We start from the raw sequence: 25,364 nt of genomic DNA on the forward strand, positions 1-25,364 counted from the left end.
TGTAGGACCCAGAGTCGGAGGTGGGAGGCACGACCTGACCTGATGATGTCATCGCTCGGTTACTGCTAGTGTGCAGCTGGCACCATCTTTACTGTGTGGAGTGTCACAGTAAAACATAGAAACACAGAATTTGATGGAGATAAGAACCACTTGGCCCATCTAGTCTGCCCCATTTTTAAACGTATTGTTACCTCAACTCTTATTGATCCTTACCTTTCTTCTGAAAGATATCCTTATGTCTATACCATGTTTAAATTGCTCTACAGTCTTAGCCTCTACCACCTCTAATGGGAGGCTATTCTACTTGTCCACTACTCTTTCTGTGAATTAATTTTTCCTCAAATTTTCCCTGAACCTATCACCCTCCAGTTTCAGAACATGTCCTCTTGTTCTAATACTTCTCTTTCTTTGAAGAATGTCTCCTTCCTTTACCTTGTTAAAACCCTTTATATATTGGAATGTTTCTATCATGCCCCCCCTTTCCCTTCTCTGCTCCAAACTATACATATTAAGATCTTTTAGTCTTTCCTGGTACGTTTTGTGGTGTAGGCCTTGCACCATTTTAGTTGTATTAATATCCTTCTGGAGATATGGCCTCCAGAACTGAACACAGTATTCGACATGAGGATGTACCAATGACCTATACAGTGGTTTTATAACTTCTTTCTTTCTGCTACTGATTCCTTTCCCTATGCAACCAAGCATCTGACTTGCCTTCCTCATTGCTTTGTTACAATGTTTGCTTGCCTTTAAGTCACCTGAAATTGTGACTCCTAGATCCCTTTCTTCTTCAGTAGTTTCCAGTATAGTGCCATTAATACTATATTTGACCTTTTGGCCCCTTAAAAATGGGAGGCACATATAGAAACCGTTGTGATTCCTACACTGTTCACCTGATTTGGATGTAATTACCCTCAAATTAAATCTGAAAGTCTGCAGTTAAAGCACATCTTGTTTGTTTCATTTCAAAGCCATTGTGGTGGTGTATAGAGGCCAAAATCTGAAAATACTGTCAATGTCCCAATATTTATGCACCTGACTGTATATATAATAAAACAATGAAAATACATAGCATGCTAATTACTGATAAATGAACTGCTGATTGTTAAGTATCTGGATGTCAATCCAGGCTACCATTCAAATAATCAATATAAAATATTAAATATTGTCCCACAAGAACATATCATACTAAGGAAAGTGTATATTGGATCTCCTTAGGATACATAAAAGTTCATTGATTTGCTGTTTAAAACTTTCAACTGAAGAAATGGAAGAATCCATGATGAATGGTGTGCACACAGATTTAGTATCTGCCCTGGTGTGGGTATATAAGAAGGATGAAGTCTAATCATCATTACTCATTGATAAAACCCTCATATGCAAAGGCGAAACGCATCTGAATGCTTCTGGATAACAAACACCTAATTCCGTGATTTAGACACTGGTGTGTCATTTCAGTCCATCTATCCACAATACGGAGGAGACGCGGCAAGGTCTTACGCCGCTCATAGCCACACGCACGGTCAGTCTTGGTCACATTATACAGCCGGACCATCGGAAGACTGCGGAAGCCAATTGATACTGCCGGTGCAGGGCTACCTGACTCGGTATGCTACTTGGAACTATTCAGCTGATCGGGTACTTATAACGCGGCTGCTTGCTGTGACACTGCAGGAGACTTCACTTAGCCAAAACAATAGTCTCTTATCCTGTGGAGACGGACATTACTTAATGAGATACTAAATCTGTGTGCACACCATTCATCATGGATTCTTCCATTTCTTCAATTGAAAGTTTTAAACAGCGAATCAATTAACTTTTATGTATCCTAAGGAGATCCAATATACACTTTCCTAATGCTGGCCATACACGCTGCAATTATCGGGACGATCCGCCCGATATCAGCGGATCGCCGCGATAATTGTAGCGTGAGGAGGGCGACCGAGGGTTAAATATTGCTCGGTGGGGCATGCTGGATTGTCCAGCATGCCCGTCCGATGCGATATTTACCCGGTAACTGTCGGCCGCATCGGGCAGTGTATGCCCAGCGCGGCCGACAGACAGACATTTCCTGTGTTCCTTCCTACAGAAGGAATAGGGAAATGTCTCCTCCCCCGGGGGCGGAGCGCGGATGTCGGGCTATACACTGTGAGATTTCTCTCACAGTGTATGCTGCGGACATCTGCGGCTGGCAGCCGGCCAGATAAAATGTCTGTCGGTCTGACAGACATTTTATCTTGCCGTGTATGCTCAGCATTAGTATGATATGTTCTTGCGGGATAATATTTTATATTGATTATTTGAATGATAGCCTGGATTGACATCCAGATATTTATCAATCAGCAGTTCATTTATCAGTAATTAGCATGCTATGTATTTTCATTGTTTTATTATATATATTTGTATGAGTTTTCATATGTGATTAAAACCAAAGATTTTTGGTAAATTCTGACTGCTATATGGTATTTCTGCCATCTCACAATTTGGGTATCTAGAGCGCAGTCCCGTCTGTCTGTTGTTTATTAAACTGTAGTTGCCACGTTCCTGGTGTGTCTACCCTATTGCATACCTTTGTGTCATCTGCAAAATTGCATAGTTTCCCTTCAATACCATTTGCAATGTCACAAATAAATATTATAAAAAGCACTGGTCCAAGTACAGATCCCTCTGGTACTCCACTGGTAACATTTCCCTCTTGAGACTGCACTCCGTTTACTACAACTCTCTGTTTCTTATCCTGCAGCCATGATCTTATCCATTCAACTATCTTTGTATCCAATCCCATGCTCTCCAGTTTATTTAACAGTCTGCGATGTGGAAGAGTGTCAAAAAGCCTTACTAAAGTCTAGATAAGCTATTTATATGCTCTCCCCCCCCCACTTTATCTATTTCCTTGGTCACCCAGTCAAAAAAGTTAATAAGATTTGTAGTTGACATATAGTGATGTGGAGTATGGGTCACAAAGTCCTCCGCAATACTCACTATCCTCCTGTATGCGGTGCCGCTCCACAGCTCTCTCGTGGTGTCCGCTCCAGCGATGCAATGCTGTTTCCCGGTACAGTGACAAGCCGTCCCTCTTCGTGGATCCTCCGTTCACAGCTGATTGCTCAACCTATGTAGCCCTTGAATTGAGAATTTGAAGTGGTCCTGGAAACTATTCTGAAAGTGACATCATGTGGTAGGTGTACGAGCGACTAAATCGCAAGGGGTATAACATTCTTTTAGACAGTATTAGGCCATCCTCCAAGCACCACTGTTAGGTTCATTTTGCTCCCCTCAAAGAAGACCAGGATGAAGAGAGACATACTTTACTACATTCAGGACAAATTCATAAGTGTATGAGACAGTCCCAAAACTTTTGAGAAATGTGGCAAACATAGCCTCGTTTACCTGTTTTTTCACTAGCCGCTGTTATCTTAAGCTCAGTTGCGGCTTGGACGGATATTGAAATGTTGGGGTTTGTTTGGAAAAAAGATAGATACTATTGACCTCCTGGAAAGGTGAACAATTGCTGGACACTAGCACCCTAGCCAGGGCTAAAATTAAATGAAAAGTATTTACATTTTACAAATAGACCAATATCCCCTATTTTACCCCCATATTACATTATTAGCATCTCAATTACATCAATAACTACCCCATCCGCGTACATGCTACAACAATCAGCATTACAGTACTACCTCTCAGTACCACCAATGCCACTCTTGTCTCCTTTAAAATACACAAATGGCACGCCTACCACAACCTCTCTTTAATACACTAATGCCACCTCCAACCCTCAGCCTCTCCATATTACACCAAAAACCCTTAGTTCCTTTACATTAAACCAATGCCTCCTCCACCCCCTTCATATCACACAAATGCCATCCCAACCTCACAGCCCCTTCACAGTACCTATGACACCCACCTCTCAGCCCTTACACATCACATTAATGCCATTCTCATCTCTCAGCCCTTACATATCACATTAATGCTATCCTCATCTCTCAACCCCTACACATTACAACAATGCCACAGCCATCTCTCAGCCCTCACATTACACCATTGCCTCTCGCATCAATAAGCCCCTCCACATTACATCAATGCCACTCCCATTTCTCAGCCCCTGCCCATTACACTAATGCCACTTCAACCCATAGCCCCTCCACATTTTACTGATGCTGCCCCCAATCATCAATCCCTCCACATTACACCAATGCCAACCCCCACCACTCCTTCACATTATAGTGATGCCACTGCAGCTCTCAACCTCTCCACATCATATTCTATCTATCCATCCTTTTCTCCTCTCTTGTCACCAGTCAAACTGCCTATATGATCCCGTCCTCTTTGTCTGCCCAGCACATAACATCAAGCGGCCCTTATGGCCGTATGACATCTAGTGACTACCATTGTGCAGGAGCGAGCAGGAGGTGGGCACACTTACAGTGTCAGTATTTTTGAGATTTCCAGATACTGCTTGCTAGTATTAAAAGCCCTCCAGACTCCAGGCAGATCTTATGATTTCTAGACAGTCCTGAGGAATCCCGGACGGATGACAACCTCAACATTTGGCCCTCCGACATGACACCATTGCCAATTACACCATTTAGACCATCCTCAGTAAATCAAGGCCACTCGAACCCCTCAGCCTCAACATATTACAAGAATGCTACCCTATGGGATCAGTATTAAACGCTGCCAGACGGTTCAAATCCCGACGCCGGAAGACCGGCAAGAGAAGATCCCGACAGGTAAGTTTTTTTACTATTACTAACCCTCTCCCCTCCCTAACCCTCCCTTAGAGGTGCCTAACTTCCCCCCAAGTGCCTAACCCTAACCCCCCTTTAAGTGCCTAAACCTAATCCCCCCTTCCCCGCAGCCTAAACCTAAGTCTCCCGGGGGGGTGCCTAACCTTAACCTCCCCCTGGGGGTGCCTAAACCCCCCTTCCCCTAGCCTAACCCTCCCGGGGGTCTAAGACTGAGTCCCCCCGGGAGCCCCAAACCTAAAACCCTGTGGCTGTCCGCGCCTGCCGCCCGGCTTACCTTCGTTCGGTATGCTGGGTGTCAGGCTCCCGGCGTACGGATAATAATAGACGTCAGGATTTCGACGCCTATCATTAGTCCCCTGTCGGGATTGCACAGTCGGGAAGCCGGCGGTTGGCATTTCGACCATCGGCTTCCTGACTGCATCCCATCTATTAGCTCCTACACATTACGCCTATGCGAGCTCCTTCCTTCAGGTCTTCCACAATATACCTTTTAAATATTCAGTATAATTGAGCCTAATTAAAATCCTGTAATTCGATCTATTCATTGTGAGAATGCAGTATTAATTAAACTCAAATATTTGTTTATATTATCTTGTTTTGAGTAAGTGCTCTGTTTTAGCTTATATGCTAATGGTTTTAATGAGAGTCACAATAAGCAGGTGACTATTTATATTGAGTTATATCCCCCTTCTTTCTTCTATTAAATTATATATATCATATATCTAAACTCTGTGCCATTTGGGTATGGCAACATGATCTCCTAGGGATTGTCAATTGAATATCTGTAATTATAACTGTCTTGCTAGGAACACTGAGATAAAATGCAGTATTGTTATGGTATCACATTTCATTAATTTCACCATTAGGTCCTTAAGTGCAGCCTATGTGTAAGTTAAATGTAGTGTGTAGGCAGTTATATAATATGATATACACTTGCTCTGTGTTGCTTATTCCAACATAACTCATTCCCTGAAATGGTCAACATTATAATCTAGGCGAGTATTCGACCGCCCTTATATTTCGGCACTACTCTGTCAGTGATTAAACAGTCAGTTTTAGTTGTACTACTAGTATGATATTCAGTCCCTTGAGCCGTATATCATAACTGATGCTATCTTAATGTACCTCTCTGGGATTACTTGTATTGTCGCTTTTTGTCCTGACTGTCTATACTTTTAATTAGACTGGAGTGCAGTGTGTAATAGATTAGACTTTCCCCAGTGAACTGTCCAATATTTGTAGATTCAGATTCCTATCCAATTTACAATTATAGAAAATATTTCTCTGCCTGCCGCTGCACTAGTAACATCCTCTCTCTGATGTAATGTATGCATCTAACTCCACAGAGAAGTATTAGGGGTCTATTTATTAAAGATGGCTTTTTTTCACATACAGAAGGGGTATTAGCTAATTATCATAATTGAAGCAAGGCTTTTTGTCACCCGGGGCAAAGACTCAGCACTTTGTCTGCCTCCCCTCCTTGGTAGATAGTGGTTACCCTTGATGCTTGAATAAAGCATCAAAATTGTAAAGACTGAAAATGTTTGTAGGGAGAGAGCAAAACACATTACATTAAGATGCCAGTGAATGCTGCATTTATTCTGTGGTTCAGGGGTGTGTTCACTTTTAAATTGAGGAGGCAGACTTCACTATCTCAAGACTCAGTGGTAAGTATCACTGCCTGTACATAATCTGCCTCACCCACCACAGAGGATTGCAGTGAATGCCATACAATACAGAGAGCATCAGTGACCACTATACAAAACAGAGAGCATTAGTGACCATATAATACAAAGAGCATCCATGACTGCTATATTCTGTACTACAGAGAGTATCAGTGACTGCCATATAATACAGAGAGCATCAGTGCCTGCCATAGTAATACAGAGCCTCAGTGACTGCCATATAAAACAGAGAGCCTCTGTGACCGCCATATAATACAGAGACCACCATTTACTGTAATGCAAATAGTGTCAGTCACTGCCAAATAATATAGAGAACATTTGTGACCGCCATATAATACAGAAAGCCTTAGTGACTGCCATATAAAACAGAGCATCAGTGACCACCATATAATACAGAGAGCATCAGTGACCACCATACAATACAGAGAGTATCTCAGTGACTAACATATAATACAGAAAGTATTATTAACTGCCATATTATACAGAGTATTTTTGAACAATTTACAATATCATTCCATCATCAATAAATTAACCTTCCTCACACAAAATTAACTACTTCAGCAACACAGTTACAATCCCAAAAATATAGTATAAAATAACCTTCAGGCTGTGTGTATAAGGTGTATATGAAACATAAATGAATTCCATGTATGTACACAAATTTTTTTTTATGCACAAAATTATTAAAACTATAGTATAAAATAACCTTCAGGCTGTGTGTATAAGGTGTATATGAAACATATATGAATTCCATGTATGTACACAAACTTTTTTTTATGCACAAAATTATAAAAAATATAGTATAAAATAACCTTCAGGCTGTGTGTATAAGGTGTATATGAAACATATATGAATTCCATGTATGTACACAAACTTTTTTTTATGCACAAAATTATTAAAAATATAGTATAAAATAACCTTCAGGCTGTGTGTATAAGGTGTATATGAAACATAAATGAATTCCATGTATGTACACAAACTTTTTTTTATGCACAAAATTATTAAAAATATAGTATAAAATAACCTTCAGGCTGTGTGTATAAGGTGTATATGAAACATATATGAATTCCATGTATGTACACAAACTTTTTTTTATGCACAAAATTATTAAAAATATAGTATAAAATAACCTTCAGGCTGTGTGTATAAGGTGTATATGAAACATAAATGAATTCCATGTATGTACACAAACTTTTTTTATGCACAAAATTATTAAAAATATAGTATAAAATAACCTTCAGGCTGTGTGTATAAGGTGTATATGAAACATATATGAATTCCATGTATGTACACAAACTTTTTTTATGCACAAAATTATTAAAAATATAGTATAAAATGACCTGCAGGCTGTGTGTATAAGATGTATATAACACATAAATGCATTCTGTGTTTAGATTCGGGTCCCATTCCCAAAATATTTCTTTATTTTATGCAAATATTCCAAAATACGGAATATTCCGATATCCAAAATAAACCTGGTCACAAGCATTTTGGATATGGGAGACTCAACCTATATACCGGCATCGCATCAGCGGGTGTGTACACCTGATATATCTGTGAACAACGTCGTTCACAGGCATATCGGATCGGCCCTGCAGCACAGCCGATGCCGATATATCCTGCAGATATATTGGTGCATCTGCATGTGTGTATGGGTGTCCCACCAACCTCCCGTACACTGACTGCGGGGATTGCATCAAATTTAAATGCCCGCCCAGTTGTGATGTCTGGCCAGGCATTGAGTGGCTGTTTGGTAAGTGTGTACACCCAGCTTTAGATCATTTTTAAGGTAAAAGTCTCCAGTTAGGTTAACTATCACTTTAAAATTAGATGCCTGTACCAGAGAAGACATTTGTCTATACTGAAAGCATTGTGTGTATACTTGTTAAGATTGATATCATGAAAATATCTCATGAAAGGACCAGCAGTCCTCAGGTACCTCACTGTCACTTGGCCTGACATGAAATGCAAAAGTACTCTTCCTCCTCTCCCATTTTTCCTCCCGTAGGCATTGCTTTGCCTTTACGTAATCATCAGATATTCACCATGCAGTACAGTACCTCTGGAACCTTATCTATCTCATGGTGGCGATAAAGAACATCAAGGTTGTCTTTCTACTTAAAAGGTTATTTATCAAAGCCTTGCTGCTTCAAATACTGTTTGTAAAAATGCTGGAACTGGTACCATAGCAAATAAAAAACATTACTTTTAACTGGAATATATTACTTGATACATTTCAAAAGATTCTCTTGGGTTTCTGAAGTGTAGGTGGAAACCGTTTTAATTCATCATACAATTTTGCTGGCTCTGTTCTGTGTGACTATCTCCCAATTTGTAATGTTGATATGTATTTTAAACATAAAGCAGGAATGCCTCATTAAAATATTCTTATTTATCAGAAATATACTTGAATAACATGATATTTGCTTGTTTCTATGGCAACAAGATTATAGCACCAGGTAATATACTCTATTTAATTGAACATAATATAACACAATTTATACCACTCAGTCAGTGGTTAAGGAGAAGCAGAATTTGAATCCTATTGTCTAAAGCGTAAGCTATTGACATGAAACCCTGTTGTTTGAGCATTTATTGTGCATTGTTAAAGTGTAGACTAAGGAACAATTGTAATTTTGAGATCGAACAATGTCCAGCTTTCCAGAAAAGACCATGAATATGTTTTTTTTTTTTAGTTTTGTATGTTATTTAAAAATTAACTTATATTATTACTGTATATACAGTCAGGTGCATAAATATTGGGACATTGTCAGAATTTTCATATTTTGGCCTCTATTCACCACCACAATGGCTTTGAAATGAAACAAACAAGATGCGCTTTAACTGCAGACTTTCAGATTTAATTTGAGGGTAATTACATCCAAATCAGGTGAACGGGGTAGGAATTACAACGGTTTCTATATGTGCCTCCCACTTTTTAAGGGGCCAAAAGTAATGGGACTATCAACTCAAAAGCTATTTCATGGACAGGTGTGGGCTATTCCCTCGTTATTTCATTATCAATTAAGCAGGTAAAAGGTCTGGAGTTGATTCTAGGTGTGATATTTGCATTTGGAATCAGTTGCTGTCAACTCTCAATATGAGATCCAAAGGGCTGTCACTATCAGTGAAGCAAGCCATCATTAGGCTGAAAAATCAAAACAAACCCATCAGAGAGATAGCAAAAACATTAGGTGTGGCCAAATCAACTGTTTGGAACATTTGTAAAAAGAAAGAACGCATCGGAGAGCTCAGCAACACCAAAAGACCTGGAAGACCACGGAAAACAACTGTGGTGGATGACAGAAGAATTATTTCCCTTCACAACAGTTGGCCAAATCAAGAACACTCTCCAGGAGGTAGGTGTATATGTGTCAAAGTCATCAATCAAGAGAAGACTTCACAAGAGTGAATATAGAGGGTTCACCACAAGATGTAAACCATTGGTGAGCCTCAAAAACAGGAAGACCAGATTAGAGTTTGCCAAACAACATCTAAAAAAGCCATTACAGTTCTGGAACAACATCCTATGGACAGATGAGACAAAGATCAACTTGTACCAGAGTGATGGGAAGAGAAGAGTATGGAGAAGGAAAGGAACTGCTCATTATCCAAAACATACCACCTCATCAGTGAAGCATGGTGGTGGTAGTGTCATGGCGTGGGCATGTATGGCTGCCAATAGAACTGGTTCCCTTGTATTTATTAATGATGTGACTGCTGACAAAAGCAGCAGAATGAATTCTGAAGTGTTTTGGGCAATATTATATGCTCATATTCAGTCAAATGCTTCAGAACTCATTGGACGGCGCTTCACAGTGCAGATGGACAATGAACCGAAGCATACTGCAAAAGCAACCAAAGAGTTTTTGAAGGCTAAAAAGTGGAATGTTATGCAATGGCCAAGTCAATCCCATGACCTGAATCCGATTGAGCATGCATTTCACTTGATGAAGACAAAACTGAAGGGAAATTGCCCCAAGAACAAGCAGGAACTGAAGACATTTGCAGTAGAGGCCTGGCAGAGCATCACCAGGGATGAAACTCAGCGTCTGGTGATGTCTATGCGTTCAAGACTTCAGGCTGTAATTGCCTGCAAAGGATTTGCAACAAATAGGGGAATTCAATATGGAGTGAAAACTCAGTTTTTGCGTTAATATTGCACCTATGACGTCATTATCGCAGGTTTTAGCTTTACACTGTATTCAATTTCAAAGACTTTTCGGAGGTTCGAAAAGTCTTTGAAAAAAAATGGGGATAACTTTTCACCACTGAATAGGTGGCAAAAAAAGGTGCAGAATTGGAGTTTAGGGGGGCAGGCTTAAAAAAAATAGCCTGCACCCCTGGGAATGACATTTTAAAAAGAACTGTGTAAAAAAAAAAAAATATGGACACCCCAAAAAATTAATTAAAAAATTGGGGTGAAAAAAAAATAATGGGAAAAATGTGTTTAAAAATAGGGAAATAGGTTCAGGGCTATTCTGCAAGTATGCGGCAGGTGTATTCTAGAATAGGCTATTAGCGGCAGGTGCATTGTTGCAGAATTTTTAAAAACTTATTTTAGTGATATAAAAATATGCTAGTACCCTGTTTCATGTACCCCAAATTTGATGGGCCCACTTAAAAAAATGAAAAAAATAACCTAAGTGCTCTTCTGCAACACTTCTTCAATGTCGGGAAAAAAACACCTGCTGCGGCTATTTAAATCCCCGACTTTCATTTGCAGGCTAAAACGGGGGTACCCATAGTGATCCCCCATGTTTTTACAACTTTAGGGGGGTCCTACAATTTTTTCAAGGAAAATTTCGTAGTTTATCGCAAATCCCACTTCGCCAGGTCCCGTTTTCGTAGATTTTATATTGAATACGGGGATAAAGCGGGCGCGCACCCGATACTTTATCCCTGAAAAATCTCCGATGTGGAGCGAAAAGTCCAGCACGGACTTTTCGCTCCCATATTGAATACCCCTCAAAGTATTAAAAAGTGAAAGTTAGATTTAGGATTGTTTAGTTTATCCCATTACTTTTGGCCCCTTAAAAAGTGGGAGGCACATATAGAAACCGTTGTAATTCCTACCCCGTTCACCTGATTTGGATGTAATTACCCTCAAATTAAATCTGAAAGTCTGCAGTTAAAGCACAACATTTCAAAGCCATTGTGGTGGTGAATAGAGGCCAAAATATGAAGATTCTGACAATGTCCCAATATTTATGCACCTGACTGTATTCTAGGTTTTCTACAGATATTTGAGACATTTAGGGAACTAGTTATCAGTTTTTGTGAAATGCCTCTGTTAATTTTCATGTCTTATTGCCACAAGCCGTGACATTGAGAATTATTATGTTGTCCTATTTATCGAAAGGACTTCCAATAAAAGGCTGTCCCGGCGAAAAAAGAAAACAGTATAGTTATGGCCAGAGCCGTAACTAGACTTTTGGGTGCCCTGTGCCATAAAGAGCATTGGGCCCCCCCTATTTTTCAAATAGGGACATAACGCACCCAGAAAAGGTGAATGGCCTCATGGGGAAGGGCCAGGGAAGAGATAGGGGAGGCCAGGAGATGCTGGGGATGAAATAAGAGGAAGCTACGTAAGTGAGAATGATAATAAACAAAAAATGACAGGCCCGAACAGCGCCCCTTGTCCTGCGGTGCCCTGTGCCATGGCACAGGCCGCACTACCCTAGTTAGGGCCCTGGTTATGGCTTTTGTCATCACAATACTGCCAGGTTCATACCTGGATGTACAACTTTGCATGCCCGGCCGTCAGGCCACGTATGTGCATAGTATAACACATGCAATTAGGATCGGGAATATCCCCAGCTCACCTGGAAGGGGTCAGAAGATTTTGCCTTAAACATGTGGAAACAGATATTTTTGCATGTTTTAAGGACATAATTAGTTTGATAAATTGGCTCTTTACGGTACTACCAGTTTTATAATTGCTAATTTGATAAAAAAAACTAACATAGATTCATATCACCTGTTGTATTTTTTTAGATGGCTATGTAACGCCGTTTCCTTTCATTCTACTTATTTATACTCAAGCAGAGAATACATGGAAAGTATAACTGAAGGTGAAGTGGGTCAGAACTTGTTAAGAGGTGAGGTTACTGACATCCCTGATTCTACGTTCTGCTGATCCGATCCACGATCTGAGACACCTATCAGCGGCCATCAATGGTCGGCGATCTGTCAGCTGCCATCAATGAAATTCAACATGTTAAAAATCCCCGACTTACCGATTCTGATTATTTTTGGGTTGGGATCAGAGAATCGAGATTGTTCAACATGCTAATTTCCCCCGATTCCCCAGGGTCCATCTCAGATGTATCGGCCCCATTACATTTTAATACCACTGTAATTCAGAAGACAATAAATTAGCTATGCAAAAACATGGGAAACAAATTTACAGATCAAATAGAATACTGTATGAATGGGCAATAATATTTAGGAGTTCCCACCCAATGTCTAAATATATCTATTAAATGTTGGTTACAGTAATACACCGACTATATTTGACCCTGTAAATTTCATAAATCGGTGGTCTACTGTATCTGTGGCATTGAAGATATGCTACAAATATTCAGTATTGATTATTAATATTAACAACCGTGGTCTGAGCTTTATGGTGGGAGCTCTTTTGTCACCTGCACTTGTAGTAGCCCACTACCACTGCCTCTAACAATTCAACAATGTATTGTTTAGTGTGTTGAACATTCAACAATTCTTCCTCCATATCAGTTCCCTCCCCTACCCCATTTCTCACATGCCTTAAAATATACCTTTTTATTAAAGTTTACCAGCCCTTCTACAATACAATACAATACACTTTATTGTCATCAACAACAAAACAGAACATGTTAAATTGTCAACGAAATGTAAATTTACAAACACTTCAGCGTATAAAACAAACCAGTAAAACATTTCCATAATACTCAGGTTAGTGCATTTTAACGGTTCAATAGACGAACAGGTACTGGAAAGAAGCTATTATATAACTGTTTTGTATGTGCGCGCGCACTCCTAAAACGTATATTTGATGGTAATCTTTCGAACACCATATAAGTGGGATGACTAGGATCAGCTAGGATGCCTCTAGCCCGCTTTAATACTCTACTCTCATAGACAACTTGAATTTGAGGTAATTTCACTCCTATTATTTTGCTTGCAGTCTTACCCACCCGCTCAAGAGCACCCCGATCTGCAGCAGTACAATTCCCAAACCATGTGATAATCCCATAAGTCAGGACACTCTCTATTATACAACGATAAAAACTTAGCAGCGTCTCTGTACTCAGACAAACCTACTTCAATCTCCGCAGGAAGAAAAGGTGTTGCTGCGCCTTTTTTACCACAATAACTCTGATAACTCAATACAGTTCTCTGTTCCCAGTTCATCCTCCAGCTGTTCACCCCTTCCCCTTAATATGTAAGCTCTTATGGGCAATTCCCTCCATCCTCTTGTTCCTTCCTAGTATCATCCATGTCACCAGTGCTCTGTTCTTCTCCCGTGTCCTTCTCCCCTTCAGTGACTATCTCTGGATCACTGAGTGCTGACTTGCCTCTGTGTGCTCCTGCTAGCTTCATCAAGTTCACTAGCCTTGCTCCTGTTATTCATCTTACCTAGTCTATGTTGTGATATTAATGTTTGTCACTTATGCTATGTACTTATGCTATGATCTGCCTTTGTATATTGTATTTATGTTCTGATACTGTGTTACTGTTTTATGTGTTTACCCTGTACGTTGCAGTGTACAGTTTGTGGATCCTTATAAATAAAATGTAATAATAATGGTCTACCATTGTATTGTCATTGTCAACGTAATATTATGTCACATATTCTGTAGAACATGCATTTATTCCACCTGTTTATATGTCACCCATGTTTGTGTGTCAGATATTCTCAATGTCAATAACATTTTGATGTGCTGTTTATGAAATATCTCGGCAGTGATTTTAAAATTGTATATACGTTATAACTAGTGGCGGTTTTTAACTAGGGGTTGCAGCCCCCACCCCCCAGTCCAGGAAAAATCCTCCCCCCGCAGGGTCTGACTAGCAGTGGCAGTGACTTCCCATTGGAAGCACTCCCTGCTGATGACAGCCAGACAGGCATTTCCAGGAGGCTGTGTTTTCTCTCCCTGGGACTGCCAGTCCAGACTGCGATAGCAGTGAGCGCTTCTCATTGAAGTCACTCCCTGCTATCACAGCAGCCCTTACCAACTACTAGGGGCTGCAGCCAATGTAGTCCATAGAAGCTTGTCAGTTTGCTAATTTGTGTGCATGTGGGATTGCAATCCTGCACAATTGCAGACTCTCCAGCCAGACAGGTAAGGAGCCGCTGCTGGTTATGTTAGGAACCTTATGCAGACATAATGGTGTCTAATAGACAATTAGAATGTCTTGTTTACTTGCTGAAAGCAGTCATAAATGGACTAACTGGTCATCTGTAATGGATGAGGGGGAGATTGATTTTCATATAACCAGTTTATGATAGCTTTAGCTATAGTGGGATTCAGGGAAACTTACAGTAGAGGTTTTCCTGAATAAAAAGAGATACCCAAAACATTGCTTTAGTCACTCACTGGCTGCAACTTACCAGTAATTTCCTAGTGTTATCCATTGACAAAGTCTCCTTTTTTGTTTCCTATTGAATTTATCAATTAAACAGTGTGTCATGTTTCTGTATTACATACTTGCAGCTACTGTGCTTCAGTTATGTTTGTTAGTTAAATGAACCTAACATTAAATGTGCACATGTAACCCCTTTCCATAGACCCAAAAAGTACATTTACAAATAAATTTTAAGACATTTATGAAAACTATTCAAAACAAAGAAATAGTTGGTTTTGTCCACAGCAACCAATCAGATGTTTGCTTTCATTTTCTAAATTGTACTAGAAATATTACACTTATTGCTATGGGCAACAATACTTTTCCTTTATCTAGATTTCTAGATATATAGCCATCATTATGGTTTCTGAAAAAGTTTTCATGTATATGTATATATTCTTTAAGGTTATAAAGCACTTTTGCATATAGGATTCATTTTTCTTTAATGGCTTCAAGATTATTTTTACCTATTTAACAATAATATAATGTACATTGTGTTTAATGTATATGGACCTATTGCTGAGTTAATTTCATTGGACTTTCCTCTAGGAATTGATGTGCTTGCAGTTGGCGGGTCATTATGCTGCTGCACCTGTGTAGTGTTAAGGTCAGTGTGTCTTTATAATTATAATTCCACCCATGCCATTCCATTATAAATTCACTAACCATTCATAATGGAATGCATCATAGCCCTCAGCTGCCTTATTTCTTGATCAAACCAATATCATTCCATTTAACCAAAGCATTTTATTTGCTTGCATATACTGTAATAACTCCCGAAGGTAAACAGCAGTAGAGCAGACAACACATACAGTATAAGGCCCGATTACAGTATAGAATTGTAGGACTAGATAAGACAGATGTATGTAGAGTCATTTCTCATACTGAATTCCAAGTGAAAGCATTGTGAGCTTGGAAAATCATTCAGGCGCTGGTATAATTGGCGCGTGCACACTCTGCTGCTCAGAGTGACAGCTGAGGCTGTTGAGCTGTGGATTGCAAAGCGTCTGAGCGAGCCCTTAGAGTTTTACATCTACAACTGCTATAATCACATATACTCCCATGTCCGATGATATGATTTAAGATAAGGCTACACTGGAGATATTTAGTGCTGGGATTGTGTGAGATTAATAGCATAAGTCAAATCTCAGTAGATATGTATGGGACCAGCAACACATGCATCTTTTATATTGTCACTGTGTAAAAGTCACATATGTAGTTCCCAAGGGACCCATTGGTCACATGTCTTCCGATTTGTATCCAGCAATTAATCTCACGGACTAGACCTTGGTCTTAAAGGTCATCCAGTTAAAATACCAGGTTTATTTAATTTGTACAATTACTGTTAAGGATTCATTAGGAAAATCTTCCATGTGTTTTATGTGTGCTTTTTTGTATTTAAACTAGCTTCATAAATCTAATACTAAAATATGATAATATTGAAAACAACTAAAAGTACTGTCTTCATTAAAAATGAATATTCTTTTTTATAAGTTACATGATTACTTTTCACATGCAAATAGCATTTAACACATGAGAAAATACATGACAATATTAAACCTGAAATCAAAAGCACCTTGTACATGCACACAATTTATTTCATACAGTCATTTTATTCTTTCCCCTCCAGCAGAGTTCCCAAAGGGGAGATACAGGCAACCCCTAAAAGGGGTGAGTCAGGGCGTTCGTGTCATTATGAATCTGCCCCTGCCATGCAGTGCTGCAAGACGCAGCATCACGCACAGGGTGCTGAGCTATGGTAACGTGATCTGCTGAGAATCGGGTCTTCAAGACCCATTGTGGTCTGATCAACTCCCCAAAAATATAAGAGTCTGCCGTACATTCTGGGAGAGTAGACAAGTTTGTTACGGTCTCACAATTTGACTATATGCAGGCCTGGAATTCTGGAAAAACTATACAGTTTAGGTCTAGTTGGCAGAGATGTAAATCTGCATATTTCATGACACCATAATTGAAAGATAAATAACAGAATAATGTAGGTTGAAAAAATTGTTCATATACAGTATATGACAATAGAAATGTAAAAGTTTTAAATAGCCAGCCCTTTAATTCAATTAATTGTGGACAGATTGAAGTAATCATAAGTAAATTATCTTCTACATGATTAATATATCACATCACAGAATAAGAGGGCACTCACAACTCTCTAGGTACCTGGTGCACACTTGCTTACTCTCTAACAGAAGAGTGGCCCGGCTCCCGGATACCGCTTGTGGGCCAACAGCAGTCCGGACGGTCGATGATGTGATTTGCTTTGGATGGTCCTTGCCCCTGCATGACAATGCCAGTAATCACAGCAATTCATTCTAATTATAGGGAGGGTTGGGGGCCACAATGACATGAGTAACAAGACACGCCCCCCACACCACCCACCTGACACGCCGGCAGCGTCTACCCTTCAGTAGATGTTGAAAAGCCCTATGAGGAAGGACTTATCTCCCTTTAATACATGGAAGCCTAAATGCCAGAAAGAGATGTAAACAAATAAAGAGCTAACAAAATATTTTTCTCCACAGCCAGCTAGTCTTGGGAAATTTGTCAAAAATAGCAGTATTTTCTATTATATCATATAAAAAAAATGCTTGGCTTCAAATAGGATACACAGCAATTTACGCAGTAACAGTGCACTACTGAGACATTTGAAATTCATGCTGTTTGAATTAGCAAACTGAATAATCCCTTAAATATAATAAGGAAGAATTTATGCTAAATTGAACTAAGCAGTTACGTTTTTTCTGTAATGCTAAAATATAAAGTATTGAAAAATAGTACAGTATTTTCTTTTGTCCCTTAGAGATAGGTCGAGATTCAATTAGCCCGGTTAACTGAACGGGTGCTCATTGATCTCCGGCCCTCATCCTGAGATCCGAAAAGAAAGGCCTATTAACTGTGCAATTATCTGGTGATAACTACCAGTTAACGCACAAGTCAGTGAATTTATCACAGATCCTGTGCATTTACCCCTGATAACTCGTGTTAAAGCCTGAGGATATCTCCCGTAATTACCACTGGTAATTGAATTCCCCCCTTAATTAAGCTGGGTATACACTGACAGATAAATTGGACGATCAATTGATCGGCCAATGTATCTGCTGCCTGTAGGGCAGTGTGTACCCGCGATATGTCGGTGAACGTCGGCATTCACCAACATATCGCATTGGCTGTGCTGCACAGCCGATGGACAGATATGTCTGCAGACCGCCCGTACACACAGAGCGGCAGCTGCGAGGAGGGAGACGGGACACGCCCGCTGGAACACGCCCCCTGGTTGCCAGGAGATGATGGTCGCAGATGATGGCCGTTCAGTGTGTATGAACGACCATCATCTGCAGATGTATGTGCAGATCTCTCGATCTGCAGATATATCTGTCAGGTGTGTACCCATTAGTCTAGCGTTAAAACCTGCGGCTATCTCCCATAATTACCCGCGGTAAATTACCGTTGGTAATTGAATTCCCCCCTTAGTCTAGCACTGAACTTCCCAAGGCAGATACTGCCATAAGTGCGTAGCCACAAAAGCCATATATTTGGTTAAAAAGTAATGATGGTTGTGTGTAATCAGTAATTAAGTCTTGGCTATTTGTGATATATTATATTATGTTAATTGCATAAATTCTTAAATAGACAGCAATGAAAATGTTTTCTTGGTTTCCCACTTATGCATAAGTACAATTACTGTTTTTTAACATTGGTCCAATACAGGGCCGGCTCTAGGGGTGTTCGACCAGTACGGTCGCACAGGGACGCCACCCATAGAGGGAGCACCCCTCCCCAACATCCCGATTTCAGCGGAACAGTACTGTCCCGCTGTTCCGCCCGTGGGCCGAAGTGGCCCGCGGGTGGTCAAGTCGGGAGGTTGGGCACCCCCACCGCCGCAGCTGTGCGACGGTGCCGGACCCTCAGAGTTTGGATGGATGCGCGCGGCATCCATTCACTGGCGGGAGAGGGCTGGGGGAAGCCCAGCCAGTGATGGAGGGCTGGGGTTTACCCCCAGCCTGACGTTATAACGCCACTTAGGGGGCGTGTCCTATGCTAATGAGACCACGCCCCCAATTTCCGGTCTGTTACTATGCGCCGCGCGCGATTACAGGGCGCATAGTAACGGGCCGGCACAGGGTGCTCAGACCCCTGGAGCCGGACTTGGTCCAATACAATTTGTATTGTTAATGTCAGTTCACAAGTGCCTTTCACTGCACCCCTAGACAGTAATATCTATTTTGTAATAAACATACATAAAGGTATTCATAAGCATTATATCACTACTGGCCAAATTAGATCTGACCATATATTCATAACTAGCTGTAATCATCAATCAATGTTCAGCAATTTAGAAAACATGATTTGCAGTTTGTTTTGCATGACTATTTTTCAACTAACATCAAATAATATTCACTGCATTTTCATATGCCTGTGTGGATATAAGGGGATTGCGGTGGTGTAACATTTGTCCTAGTTGAAATGTGAATGTATTTATTTGTAGGAAGGCATATTTGTTTTATTTTGTTGTTCCTGGTACCTACACATACTGTAGATCCCAGAGTTGGGCAAAATACAAGCTACTTTTCCTGAAACTGAGTACAGTTGTGGTCTCTACTCTGATAGGTAGGTATATAGTACACACCATACTCACCGACTTTTAAGCTGCCCCCCGTTGCGGCTCATTCGAGTCATTGTGGCCCTGCCCCCCGCTGTACTGAGCAGATAATACAGGCACTGTAAAGCGGGGGGCGGGGCTACTATGACGCAATCCTCCCCCCCCCCCCACTGGACAGAGCCGATAATACAGGTACTGTAAAGCGGGGGCGGGGCGAATCACGTCGTCAACCCCCCTGGACTGCCCACTTTTGCACAATACAGGGGGGAGTGTGGTGTCAACCTAGTCTTCCGGATGGTCGGAAGCACAGCCTGATTTTCGGGAGGCTCACGAACATTTCGGGAGAGTAGGTAAGTGTGGTACACACCTTCCTGGAAGAGTAAATTAGGTAATGCTCTAGGTGCTCACATGCAGCCCTTCAGCAATTGTGGAGCTATACATCCCAGCATACATTACCACAGTTTTAGCATTCCCTAATAGCAAAACTGTGGCAGTGCATGCTGGGATGTGTAATTCCACAACAGCTGGAGGGTCGCATGTTGAGCACCTTTACTGTAGATGATTTTGTTTCCATAATGCTTCACGTAATAGCAATAAGTATAATTGACTAAAGTAGGATGGGGCACATGCCAATAATCTTACCCTATTAAAGGGATATCTAACTCATGACAGCAAGAGGGCACCCTCATTTGGATTACACTGAGGGGTAACCAAAAGTAAGGAACTGGCACCCTCCCCACTTCCTATTTTAAATAGGGACAGCGTGGCCTCACGAGAAAGGGGCGTGGCCACACAATTGTACCCCAAATTCAAATTACGCCATATAGTAGTGCAACCTTATTCACATTACGCCACACAGTAGTGCAGCCTTGTCCACATTACACCACACAGTAGTGCAACCTTGTCCACCTTGCATCACACAGTAGTGCCCCTTATTCAAATTGCACCACACAGTAGTACTCCTGTTGCATATTTTGCTACACAGTTGTGCCACTTATTCTAATTATGTCACACAGTAATGCTCCTTATAGCACATTATGCCACACAGTAGAGCCCCTCCTTAACTATCCATTACTAAAGAGTGGACTGGGTCTAATGCCCAACCACTCACCAGAGGCTCAGGCTATTTGCCTGCCTACCTGTGGGCATAGAAAGTGACAGCCACTCACCAGTGGCTCAGGCTATTGCCTGTCTACCAATTGTTGGTGTCGTATCGATATTCTGGATCAATAAATGATGTCTGAATTGATACATTAAGAAAAAAAAGTTAAATTAATATCAATATTTCTAAGCTCCGATATTTGCTACTGCACATGCGCATGCGTGAGCTGATAAGACTAAAATAGCATGTCATATTGGTCTGGAATATCGGTTATGGATACCCATGCCTAACTGAAGGATGAAGAAGCAGATTCAGGACCTGATTCAGAGGTGCACGGAATGATTGCACAGGTGAGCAATTGTATCTGCAAAATATTCTGAAAACTCCTACAGTGCATGCATTAGCCTGTGGGCCTGGTTCAGAGAGGTAGCGCACATCTCCGCTTGTTAGAGGACTGTGCATGTGCAGGATGTGTTTTGTGCATGTGCAGCCCTCCATCTGCGAGTGAGCTCACAGTGCCTCCCAGATGCAGCCTGATTGACAGTATGTTGACATTATAAAATAAATACAAATAACATGGATTTCTCACAGGGATACCTTTCAAAGCAAATCTATTATACCGTTTCCTGGAACACTTTTAAAAAAAGGCAGCTTAACATAGCAACCTGGTACAGGGTAGGACTGGCCCACAGAGGTACAGGGGAAATCCCCGATGGGTCCCACTACCTGTGGGCCCACCCCCCTCCTCTAGGTGTCAGGTTTCAGACCTCAAATTATAAATTGTTACTCTATTAGAGAGATAGTTACCTGGTGGAGCAGGACCACTGATCAACATGGGGGCTTGGTTCCCTTCTATAGAAACTACACGATTTGCCTAATGGTTAGCCAAGTGTCTGTGGTGGATGACCACACCCCTTAAACATGGGCCCTTACCACTACATTCCCCTGGTGGGCCCCTCATGTCCCAGTCCCACACTGCCCAGGTAAAATACACTTTCCAGGATTACATGCATACCTTTAACAAAATGTAGTTTAGTAAAAGATTGGCAATAATGCAAAATGGTCTTTCAAGGGATGCATATGGTTCTTTACCAAAGACAGTTCTGCATAAATTAGTGCCAGTGCAAAATACAGATGTATCTTCATGCATCTAGCCTCAAAAAGCCATGTGGCATGTGACGCCAGGCGCAAGTGAGCCGCCAGGTCCTGTGCGACTCTGCTAGCGCCGGGCATCTTTTTCACCCAAAAATGTGTCCCTAGTCGCTCTAGGACACACCAGTAAACTCTGTTGATTCATTTGATATGCAACACTTGTATATCTGTGTGCGACTGAATCTGTATATGAAGCACAATGGAACTTGGCATGGAAAAAAAACACAGCTACTGCATCGTAGTAGTTCATATACTGATTCAGACTCAGTTACACGCAGATAGATGTACAAGTGTTGCATATCCAATTAATCAGCACAGTCTCCTACATTACCACTAAAGGCCCCCATACATCTGCGACGGATCGCCGCTCTCCTGCTTTCCTGCGATACCGGGTCGGAGGATCGGTGAAAGCCAACATGTTGGATTTCACAAGTTTGCCTATCACGATTAAAATATGATTGTGATTTGCCAATCTGTGAAATTTAATATGTATAATTTCACTGATCCTCCAACGGATCGCGGAACATCGATGGCTGCCAGTCGGCATTTCTGACAGACAGATAGATGTATCCGATCCCATCTCAGGATCGCAAGACCTGTTGATATATGTATGGGGGCATTAAGACACATTTTCGGGTGAAAAAGATGCCCAAAACTTGCTGAGTCACACAGGGCTTGCCGCGCCATGAGGGGCTGTTTGGTGCGACTGCAGCAACAGTGTAAGTACATATCTGTACTCTTTCCAGGAATACATTCAACTCTTTAAAAAAAAAAACAGTTTAATATAGCATCAGTGACAATGTAAAATAGACTTTCCAAGAATGCATACAATTATTTACCCAAAAGCAGTTTAGCTTTAGCTTCCATCAGGTACAAAATGCTTTGCTCCTGGACTTCCTTCTTAATTTATGTTTGCCGTCACCTGTGTTTAAACACCTTTCTTATCAATTAGCTAATTCGATACAGGTGATGGCAATCATAAATTAAGAGAGAAGTCCAGAAGTAGAGAATTTTGTATCTGATGGAAGGGTTCATGTTGGAGGGTCTGTAGATGGCTCACTAGAACAGGCTTAAAAGAACTATTACCTAATGCTGGGTACACACTGGGCGATATATCGGCCAGTCAGTCAAATGGCCGATATATCACGAATGTGTCGGCGGGTGCGTACCCCCGTTCACAGACATATCGTGTCCGCTGTGCACCACAGCCAATGACCGTTATATCTGCAGATATATTTTGGCTCATTTGGCAGTGTGTACAGGCGGTCTGCCGACCGCCCGTACACTTGTTGCAGAGACCCGGTGGTGATTGACATCTCAACTTGGTGGGCAAATTCAAATGCCCTCCCACTTGTGATGTCAGCGTTGACAGCGCAGACACATCGGCAGAACGATTAATAGGTGTGTATGCACTTACCTATCTTTAAATAGGTCAGCGGGTCGGCCAAGTGTGTACCCAGCTTAAGACTCTGGATTGATGAATGACAATGTCAGCTTGCCCGACGGTCATGATGCTGACTGTCAGAATACCGATAGAGGCACCCCAACAGTCAGAATCCCCAAAATTTTCTATAAGTATTCTAATCCTTACCCCAGTGATTTTCAACCTCTTTCAAGTCGAGGCACACTGCACAAGATTTTAAAATTGCCAAGGCACATCATCCGGCAATGCAGCGTGTGCGACCTATGAAAAAACACACTACATTGGCGCCCGCAGGAACAACACACTACATTGGCCCCCACAGGAAGAAAGCACACTACATTTGCCCCACAGAAATAAAACACACTACCCAACAGGAACAAAACACACTACATTGATCCCCACAGGAATAAATCACACTACATTGGCCCCCACAGGAATAAAACTCACTACATTGGTCCCCACAGGAAGAAAACACACTACATTTGCCCCACAGAAATAAAACACACTACCCAACAGGAACAAAACACACTACATTGATCCCCACAGGAATAAATCACACTACATTGGCCCCCACAGGAATACAACTCACTACATTGGCCCCCACAGGAAGAAAACACACTACATTTGCCCCACAGGAATAAAAATTCACTACATTGGCCCCCACAGGAATACAACTCACTACATTGGCCCCCACAGGAAGAAAACACACTACATTTGCCCCACAGGAATAAAACACACTACATTGCTCCCCACAGGAATAAATCACACTACATTGGCCCCCACAGGAATACAACTCACTACATTGGCCCCCACAGGAAGAAAACACACTACATTTGCCCCACAGGAATAAAATTCACTACATTGACCTCCACAGGAATAAAACACATTACATTGGCCTCCACAGGAATAAAACACACTACATTGGACTCCACAGGAATAAAACTCACTACATTGGCCTCCACAGGAATAAAACACACTACATTGCCCCCCACAGGAATCAAACAAACTACAGTGGCCCCCACAGGTATAAAACACACTACATTGGTCCCCACAGGAATGAAACACACTACATTGTCCCCCACAGGAATAAAACACACTACATTGGCCCCCACAGGTATAAAACACACTACATTGGTCCCAACAGGAATAAAACACACTACATTGTCCCCCACAGGAATAAAACACACTACATTGGCCCCCACATAAATAAAACACATTACATTGGCCCCCACCGGAACAAAACACACTACATTGGCCCCCACAGGAATAAAACACACTACATTGGCCCCCACAGGAAGAAAACACACTACATTGGCCTCCACAGGAATAAAACACACTACATTGGCCCCCACATAAAAAAAACACACTACATTGGCCCCCACAGGAACAAAACACACTACATTGGCCCCCACAGGAATAAAACACACTACATTGGCCCCCACAGGAATAAAACACACTACATTGGCCCCACAGGAATAAAACACACTACATTGGCCCCCACAGGAATAAAACACACTACATTGGCCCCCACAGGAATTAAACACACTACATTTGACTCCACAGGAATAAAACACTCTACATTGGCCTCCACAGGAGTAAAACACACTACATTGGCCCCCACAGGAACAAAACACACTACATTGGCCCCCACATAAATAAAATACACTACATTGGCCCCCACAATCACATTTGCTGGCCCCCATAGAAATAAAACAATCACATTGGCTGACCCCCACAGAAAAAAAAAAAACACATTGCTCCCCACAAAAAAAAATCACATTGGCCCCCAAAGCAGATTGCCCCCCCCCCCCCACAGGAAAAAAAATTGCTCCCCACATAAAAAGGAGTTGGCTGGCCCTACAGAAAAACAAAACAAAACACATTAAAATTACACTCCCGAGTAACGACCCTGTCCTGTCCCTCCAGCTGGTGTTGCTCTTGCTCAGTCACAGCACTAAGTGCAGAGCTGTGAGCACTATGCGGGCGGGAGGGAAGGGCTGGCTGGCAGGCCGCGGGTGGGAAG

The 25,364-nt window shown here is 41.4% G+C and overlaps 1 protein-coding gene across 3 annotated transcripts in view; it reads left to right on the forward strand.

The window, feature by feature from the left end:
* The window catches only part of HECW1 (HECT, C2 and WW domain containing E3 ubiquitin protein ligase 1), a 480,815-nt gene that overhangs the window by 89,891 nt on the left and 365,560 nt on the right, over positions 1 to 25,364 (forward strand). Inside the window, exon 2 of one of the 3 annotated variants that reach the window (XM_088476052.1) lies at positions 15,599 to 15,656. The exons of the other annotated variants lie outside the window; for them this stretch is intronic. Coding sequence (XP_088332178.1) covers positions 15,630 to 15,656 — 27 coding nt within the window. The 5' untranslated portion in view covers positions 15,599 to 15,629. The remainder of the gene's footprint in view (positions 1 to 15,598; positions 15,657 to 25,364) is intronic. 3 annotated transcript variants of the gene reach the window in all.

The sequence above is a fragment of the Taudactylus pleione genome, unplaced genomic scaffold (genome assembly GCF_031769625.1).
Source record: "Taudactylus pleione unplaced genomic scaffold, aTauple2 ptg000181l, whole genome shotgun sequence".
NCBI lineage: Eukaryota > Metazoa > Chordata > Amphibia > Anura > Myobatrachidae > Taudactylus > Taudactylus pleione.